Genomic DNA, 9,705 nt, shown 5'->3' with positions numbered 1-9,705 from the left:
GTAAAAACATATCCAGAATTAGTGAAGCATTTCCTCGGAGAATGTAATCAAGATGGAAAAAGTTTCCCCGACAAAAAGCTAAAAATTGAAGTGGCGTTTATTTTCCCCCGACGAGAACTCGGGCGTCGGGAAACACTCATGAAAGCAACAGCAACAGACAGAAGCATTAACATGAGTAGTAGTGGAATTATCGCATCCATCAAGATACGCAACTAGTCATCAAGCCGCTAAATGCTTTTTAATATCCTTCTACTGCATCATGATTGTCTTTTTGTTAAGGTAATACAAAACATTGTCAGGCCTTGCCTTTGTTGTATTTCATCTTAATTTGTTTTTATTCATGATGGAAGATAAAGATTGATTGATTAAATAATGAAAACTACAAAGAAAAAGAATCAAATAGCGAAGCAAACTGTACGTATCAAATGGCTTTATTGGTATTTGTTGTCCAGACCTGACGACCTGGACGCTTTCGTGGATCGTTTAATAAGTTCCAATATGAATATGTCTACACAACAGAATTTCAATCATGCTGGAAAGTGTAATTATAGTTCAGATAAGGTGACAATAAAACCATGCAAATGAAGTATGCCTGTATCAGGCTTATTTACTTGTTTCCATCAGCTATGTTTCGTTTCAATGAAAGAATATTTTTGCTATTTATTACTGTTTGTAAAATAAAAATATTAAGCCGCTCTTAGACAATGCCCTGAGGTTGAGCCAATAATATGTTACACTGCTTAATTACTATTCATACAATCAGGCGCGTATCCAGGATTTGAGCAAATGCAGGAGCAAGGATTTTCAAAACATAGGGAACAGTATGGGGAGGGTGTACTTACAGCTCAGTAAAATTTAAAATCTATTTTTTCAGTCAGAAAAATGGAAGTTTCCCATCAACCTTTCTTATAGAACCTATTACTGTACCAGATTATTACAGTATAATTTTTGGTTGTGTGTTCATTTTCAAGTATGGTTTAATGATTCATCTGCTGTGAAATAGAGCATAGAATTGATCATATAAATGTATTAAATACCTTTAAATGAAATACAGATTATAGCAATTCGGTTTTTACTGATTTTAAAGACGTTTTACTACAAATTTATGGGTAACTGCAAAGGAATAGAGGAACATATTATTTATATATGTGCGTTATTTTACTAAGAAATATTTTTTAATACTGTGATTTGATTTAATATGCAAAGTAATAAATTTAAATTTTGAACTTATTTTTTCAGTACAGTATATATTTAATGATCAAAAGAGACAATGGGATAATGAAGTAAGGACAGAGGCTAGTCATGGATACGCTATTTATACTGTGATGTAAGTGGTCATGCAGTGGACTTAAGCAACCAGCAAGAGACTGGAAAATACGATGGGGTAAAGCGGCGGTGGGTGAAGGGGGAGGTAGGTTATATAAGTGAAGAGAGGTAGGTTGTAGGTGTGAGGGGAGGTAGGTTGTATGGGTGAGGGGAGGTAGGATGTACAGTGAAGCAATCAGATTACTATCTAAAAATGATTAAAAATGCAACAAAATGATTAGTTTTGCAAAACGCAATGCCTAGCTCTGCACCCACTTATTAAATGCCTGGATACGCCCTGTTGACTTTACTTTCTCGACACAATGGAAAACTAATAGTTATGACCAAGTACACGCAGAATTTTAAACAAATTCTTCAACATTATTTAGCATCTTTATATAAATTTAGGCATAATTACTATAAAGAAAAAATCGCAAACATGATATTCAGGCCTAGTGTTTAATTCTCTTCTTTAAACGTTCTCTCTATTAAGTGTCTACCCTTGCCTGTCGGGCACTATATACATATCAGTAGTGGCATTTGCTTAATAACTAACAGCTAAAGACATATTTTCTTAATTTTTTTTTTTCAAAAAGTTCTCTTTCTTAGAGAAATTGTATACAAACTGTGACAAAATAGAATTTGAAGGCTTATCGATAGTATTAACATATACATGATACAAACACTCTTTATAGAGTGTACAAAAACATACGTACGCAAAACTCGACCACATATAGCTCATGATTCAATCATGGAATAAATGTAAGTTTACCATTGATTTTAATATCAATTGTCTTTCATGAAATACAGCAGTGATATTCGGTGTTGAACAGTGTATTAATATTGAAATTCAGTGAGTTTAATGTAACTTTTTAAAGCTAAACAAATTTCGCAATAATAAAACTGTGCAAATGTGCTGTCCTGCCAAAACACAGATTCATGTTTAAATATACGATAGAGAATTGCCAAAATGTCTCCTTCAGTGGTAGGGATTCCACTTTTGTTCTTACAGCAGGACTTTATCTGACGTAGACATAAGATGGTTTCCATAAATTTGCTAAATTGTCACTACAGTGTTTAAACACCACCGTTACACTGCATAGTCCTTGATAAAATCAGAAAGTCTCCAGATTTGACTGAAGAAACACCAAAGGCTTCAATCAGATGTAATCAGTAAGTTTTGAACAACATAAAATATAAAAAATAAATCAATAAAATTTTGGTTATTACAAGATTTGGTCAGAGAAGGGATCCATTATAAAATTATGAAGCATTGGTGAATGAACAAATTGCAAAGGAGAATTATAAAATCTGAAGAAGTAAATCCCTACCACCATTCTCTTCAAACATTTTCCAGTTTGTGACTTAACCAATTGGCACTTCTATAATTGTGAAAATCTAAATTCTAAAGAAATCCAATTTCAATAATGTACTTGTATATATTTTTTTTTCAATATTTCAAGTCAATAATTTGACAAAAAATGCAAAGAAAATTTCTTACAGTCATACACACACACACACACACACACCCTCACACACACACACATGTACAAAATACACACAAGCTAGATCATAAACTTATTTACACTGTCCCAAGAATGTGATCAACTATACTATGTGATCTAGAATATATCCAAAGCTAGTGAATTTAAGACAAAAATAAGCAGTTACTCTACTACCAGTAGATAATTCACCCCCACTCAAAAAATATGCATGTATTAGTAAATATTCAAAAAATATTTTATTGGACTTCATAATATTAAATTAGATACAGATTAACCTTTCCATTAAGAATATATAAACATTATTTTTCTCTCAAACCATGATAATTGTAAATAGGACTTAATTCCGAAGAAATGACAAACAAGCCTCCTGTATATATTAATAAATGACAGGACCTGGCTAGTAACATGTTAATGGTACCATTCTTCCAAGTGGAATGCACTGTGTAAATTTGTTAATGTATTATAAGTTGGAAGAATGCACCAAAGTTGCTAGCAAGAACATTCACTGAAGTTGTAACATTACTACTGGTTATGTAACTAACATTTTGGTAGATTGTAGATTCCAAATACCAACCCCCCTCCACACCCCTCCCCCACACACTTAAACATGTGTTTTACATTGATTTGAATACAAAGAACATATGTGTATATTTTTTCAGTATTTTCTCATCAGCTTTACAGTAGATTCTTAGTAGATATTTTAATATAAGACATTTCCATCTTGAATTATCTATTAAGGTAATGTATGGTTTTAGAACTTTAGTATTGCAAAAAACTACACAGTTTACCAAGTGTCAAGTTTTAACATTGGTTGGTCCACCTCCAGAATAACCATGGTCATCTATGTATACATAACAAATTGAATAAAGTATTTATTCAAAACAGAACATTTCATTCATTGCCTACATATAAAATAAATTTGCATAATGCTCCAAATTTGGGTCCATATTTAACTTAGTGGATACCTGTAATAATAACACTACACAAACATATCTCTATATTGAAGTGTAAATTTCAAACATATGTCGAAAATATCTTATTTTTTTGCAATTTTACGAAGACAATAATTTAATTATACAAAAAAAATCTAACTGAATAACAAACATCGATTAAACAATGATTTATCTACTACCATCATTTGGCCTGGCTTTTCTTAAGTTCCATTTTACTCATGGACAACTATAACGTAGATGGTATATAACAGTTCTTAAAGGAAGACTTTTTGTAAATTTCACCCTGAGTTGGCAGCAAACACACTTGACAATGAGTTGCAAGGGACAGAAAACTGTTGCAGTCTCTTTAAATTTGTGAAGATAATTTATTTTGATGATGACAATGTTGATAATGAAGGATTCATTTCATTACTTGGAATACATCTGGATTCAAGGATTTCATGATTTTAAATCATTAAAGCAGGGAATTCAAATCGTTTTTTTAGGACACACACAAAAACAAAAAAATAAATAAATAAATAAAGCGTTATAAGAACTTTTTATGTTTGGCAAGCTAAGGAACATGAATATATTTCAATTGTAGGAGTATTAATATCATGTAACTACTTCGTGTTGCTATGGTCGAACATTCATATCAATAATTTGGCTGTTACACAGTACAAATGAGAAAACTTTACCTCATTTCTATCACCTAATATGCATCCATTACTTAAAGCTAAAATCATACTCACATTTTAAAAACAAATTTTAAAGAGAAATACCTGTATATAACATTGATGTATTCGATTATCATATATTTCTTGATGTGCATAAAAATGATTATGTAATTAAAAGCAAATGATGAGAGGTAAGATCTAAAAGCATTACTTTCTTTGTCTTTGTTTAAATTAATAGACAAAAGTTTCTTCATATCACTAATCGCCTGGAGAGCAACATCTTGGTGGCTATGATTCTTCCAACCAAGTAATTATGAATATTTAAACACAAAAATCTTGCTTTAGAGAAAAAAAAGGACTGTTTTTTTGAATAAGCAACCATCTTTCTATGAATTTTGATTGAAATATAGACTTTGGGTAATTATTATAATAATAATTTTTAAGATATTATTATTATTATAATCATAACCAGCTTACTGAAGATTCAAATTATCTTACTAATTCAGAATAAGCACATGTTCAAGTTCTACAATTATATGCTGCCTTTGCCCCTAGTTCAGCTCATCCTAAACTTCACCTTTCCTTTACTTTTTATGTCAGTCACCGTTTTCTCTTACCATCCCAAACTTGCGTATTATTGACATTATACTTAATAGAATCAATACTTTTTTATTCGGCACCTTTATTTTTATCAACTTCGTCTTACTCAGGAAATCTCAGAGCGTTGTTGAACTCAGTTTTTTAATTTTTCGGCGCTGCGCCAGCATGGACGCTGTTACGGGTTCTAGTGGCTCCATCTTTGGTGCTCGGTTGAGGGCAGAGTATGTCGCTGCCATGGCAGCTTTGATCGTTGCTGGGTCTTGAGCCGTGAGTTTATTGCTTGGAATGGATTCACGATCGTGGAACCATCTGTGTTTGAGAACTTGTGCTGTGCTTGGCCTCCGATACGGATCAACGTGCAGCATCATTTGAACAAGTTCCTATAAGATAAACCATTAAAAGTTGTTTTAATATAATTACTTTATTAACAGCTACCAATTACTTCACTTCTAATTCTTTGTATATTTGTTATTATTTTATGGTTGGTAATAATCCTCCCTGTATGCTCTTGAGCCAGTGGCAGATCCAGGGGTGGAACATAATAATAATTAAAAATAACAACCAACATCAATAACATTAGCAATAAAAACAGTTACAAAGCCCCTATTGAAGTTAAAACAACACCTCATAAAACGTTTGTTAACAATGTTACGAGAAGTAAGAAATTGTAAAGGAATAGAAATATTTCCAGGTACCTGATTTGAAATAATGCTGCACATTACCTTTGCATTAGCTGAGACATAGTCCCAATTTCCTCTGTCCATGTTAAACTGGCCTTCCCCAATCCGGGCAAGGATGCTCTCTGGTGTATCATCTGGTCCATGAGCAAAGGGTGTTCTCCTAAAATAAAACAAAACATGACAAATATTATTATGAATATTCTATTTGTTTTCTCATGTAGTTGTTAGAAAATTTGAATGATATTAAAAGCTTGTTTTCCAATATAAAGGACAACTTCTTATTTCTTTTTGTCGAAAACCACATCTAACAGCAACTCCAACCCCACTTCTAAAACTAATGTTTGCTTGTTTAGCTTTTAAGGCTGTGTTAATAATATTAGCAACAAATTCTGGAATTACACAGTTAAATAAAATCAAACTGACATACTTGTGAAAACCAGTCGTTTGTCGCAATTTCAAATTTCCCACAAACACCCAAAACGTTTGAGAATCGGAATTTTAAATATTTTCATGTGTTTGCATTTTATAAAAGAAGATATATTGAAGAACATTTCTGCAAAATACCAATCACTGAATCTAAGTGAAAAGTATATTAAAATTATTTTAAAAATACAAATCTTAATTGATTTAGGAATCCTGTTTTCTCAAAACCTACATGGCTAAATATCCAACCAAATATTCATAATTTTGCTAATACTCAACCAATTTCCATCGGTCGGTCACATTTGTAGTGGTTTTACTTACCCTCCTAACATTGTGTAAAGTAATACTCCCAAACTCCACACATCACAAGCTGCATCATAACCTTGCCTCTTCAAAACCTAGAAAAAAACCAAAAAAAAAGAACAACGTGTACAAATAAATGATGTTAACACTTAGTTAAAATATGAATAGGAACAAGACATTCATTCCAATTGCTATAGTTGGAGATATCTTAATCGAACACAACATAGCTAGAGGGTTGAGGTCATGTGGAAATAGCAATTTTGATTTTAAAAAAAATTAAGTTTTTCAAATTTTCATTTTTGCAAAAGCTCTATCAGCAGGCAGCAGGTTCACAAATCTATAATAAAACACAAACACATGCCTAAATACATGTGGCAAAGACAAGCCAAACCAGTCACTCCTAGTAAAAGTTGAATTTTAGTTATTAATAGGGGTTAAATATTAAAATGAAAGTTATAAAATGGTGAAAGAATCAATTAAATCTGATATTTTGTTGTGAAGTTACAGAGGTTTAAATATACAGTTGTTGAAATAATAGAATGAGAAAACTGCCTTCAAAGTTTACAATTTTGGGGAATTCTCAGACAGAGACCACCACCAAATCATTAAAAAAATGTTGTTTTAATGTCAAAAATGGGGAAAATAACAACATAGCATGATTTATAGATATATAAGGGTTAGTTTAGTGCAACAAAATAGATTTTGAAAGTTTGTTTTTGCCATTATCTCCTAAACATGATTTGTGAAGAGTGACTAATTTGCCTTGTCTTTGCCACACATAGGTGAATTTTCCATGATAAATAATAAGCCTATATTTCTTACCTCTGGGGCAACGAAGTTTGCGGTGTAACAGGGAGTCATTAGCAGCCCGTTCTCGGCCCGCATCTGTTTCGCAAACCCGAAGTCTGCGATTCTGATACTGTTTGGACTATAATCTTCATTAGCATAAAGTATGTTACTAGGTTTCAGATCTCTGTGGACAACCTGATAAATAATTGACAAGTCATGTACATTAAAGTATCAGCAAGTATTGCGTTGCTCTCCAATCTACTTAATTTCTACAGTCTCATAAATGTCTTCATACATTATTGAAAGAAACAGTTAATAAAGCAAAAGAAGCACTTTAAAGAATACTTGAAATATTTATTAACACAAGCTTACAAAACATAGTACATTTCTTTAGATAAATGTGCTGTGTTCTAGTGTTAATAAATATCTCAACTATTTTTTATCACAATAATAGTATGAATCACCATATCATTTATCATTATTTAAAGAAATATCATTATTAATATTTATTAATACACAATATACATAGAATTATGAACATTATAAATGTTTAAGTTACTACCATGTATTAGCACATAGTAATTACAATAGCAAACAAAAACAATAAACCAATAATTACGATAAACATATTCACAACTCATATACTCCTATTATTTTACTTGATTTACAAACACTTTCTTACTAGTACTTTTTCCCTAGTAATTTTCGTTTACATTTATTTGTTCATATTCGTTTGATTGGAGTATAATTATTTGTTTACTGGAATCAGTTGTGCATAAAATTTGGCCATATTCAAGGACATTCATGACATGTACCCAGGGAACTACAAACCAACATAGGTATTTAATTTTATATTTGTTATTATACTTTGTGGCAAATTTGATAGCTGTGAATCTGTCTCAATCGATCTGATGCTACCGGAGGGAGTTTATCAATAAAATAGATCCAGGAAATGATTCTACATCCTGGTACACAACCTTGGCCTTTTAAACAATTTCCTTTATTTTGGTTTCCAAATAAAGTGATTGTAAATAAAAACATACCCTCTGTTGATGGAGGTAATCAACAGTTTTTGTTACTGTTAACATTATTTCACATGCTTCCCGTTCTGAGAGGAATTTCTGTCGTAGGATTTTGTCGAGCAGTTCCCCACCTTTCATCAGTTCCATGACCATGTACACTTTGTTACCATCATCATAAACCTATTCAAAGAGAAACAACATAACAATAAGATAATCAAAACATTTACAAAATCAGGCACACTGTTATTTCTACAAATAATGATGGATTACCAGAACTTGCTTTGTTGCAACTTATTATCATCATCATTATTATTATTATTATTATTATTATTATTATAAATATTATTATTATAAATATTATTATTATAAATATTATTATTATTATTATTATTATTATCAATATTATTGTCATTACTATTATTATCAATATTATTATCATTATTATTATTATTATTATTATTATTATTATTACTATGTTACTAAAACCTACTTAAGGGGAGAAATTAGAAAACAATTAAAAAACGATGTTAAGGGGAAAATAACATGACGCTAATGATAAAATAACACAAAAGATATTTCGCTTAAGTGCTTATGATTATTATTATCATTATTATAAGATTTACATAGTACACATATCCAATTATAGAAGGACTGCTCAAGGCACTTTTTTCCCCTGGTCATTTGAGACAGAATCAATTGTACACAATGTGCAACCCCCTCCACTACCTAGGCAGTATTCCTAGTGAAGTGTGTAATTAGCACTACTAATTTCATTCCGATCGTTCAACTCAAACTAGGTAAATGCAGATAAAGTGTCTTGCCCAAGGACACAATCAGTGTGACGAGTCTCGGTTTCAAACCCCCAACCTACTGACTAAAAGCTGAACGCCTTACACACTGCGCCACACAGTTGATGTTTACATTATTTAGCTGGTAAAGTACTTTTGGAATGCTAATAGTCCTTTTGTATATAGCCAATATTTATTTTGGTTTCTTTACCTTTTTAGTCTTGTTTAATGTTTGAAGATGAAATAAAAGTGCAAAAAAAAAACCATCTATATGATTTTAATTTCAATACACATATATACTTAATAACATATTTTGCATTTAGAATAAATGTCCCAACATAAAAAAAATAGAGAAACAACTAAAATACATTTAATATTCTACAACACAACAATAGCATCTCATTTTTGGAAATTATGGTGATTAAAATGAAAATATACTTGTGGAGTTTTCTTACATCTCTTAGTGTGATGATGTTCGGATGGTGTCCGTAACGCAGTAAAATTTCTATCTCTTCTTGGATGTCCCGCTTGCATTTTTCTACAATCTTGACTGCATACTCTTGACCTGTTGCTTTGTGGACACACCTTCTACAAACGGAATAGGAGCCCAAACCAATCTCCTGAAATAAAAATAAACCATCATTACAGAGAATGGAGACAGATTTGTAGGCCAAAGGTTGT

At 31.4% G+C, this 9,705-nt stretch overlaps 1 protein-coding gene across 1 annotated transcript in view; it reads right to left on the bottom strand.

Annotated features, from left to right (window-relative positions):
* Positions 1–413: 413 nt before the first annotated feature.
* Positions 414–9,705, bottom strand: part of LOC117103940 (ribosomal protein S6 kinase alpha-3-like) — a 46,206-nt gene continuing 36,914 nt past the window's right edge. The window contains exons 14-19 of the mRNA XM_033244599.1: positions 9,480–9,644; positions 8,258–8,416; positions 7,248–7,409; positions 6,444–6,520; positions 5,742–5,859; positions 414–5,399 (exon numbers count right to left, since the gene is read on the bottom strand). Of these exons, the coding sequence (XP_033100490.1) occupies positions 5,136–5,399; positions 5,742–5,859; positions 6,444–6,520; positions 7,248–7,409; positions 8,258–8,416; positions 9,480–9,644 (945 nt within the window). The 3' untranslated portion in view covers positions 414–5,135. The remainder of the gene's footprint in view (positions 5,400–5,741; positions 5,860–6,443; positions 6,521–7,247; positions 7,410–8,257; positions 8,417–9,479; positions 9,645–9,705) is intronic.

Source organism: Anneissia japonica, unplaced genomic scaffold, assembly GCF_011630105.1.
Source record: "Anneissia japonica isolate Jap-2015-1 unplaced genomic scaffold, ASM1163010v1 scaffold1810_len1271414_cov176, whole genome shotgun sequence".
NCBI classification, from domain to species: domain Eukaryota; kingdom Metazoa; phylum Echinodermata; class Crinoidea; order Comatulida; family Comatulidae; genus Anneissia; species Anneissia japonica.
This window is presented reverse-complemented; position numbering and strand designations above follow the sequence as displayed.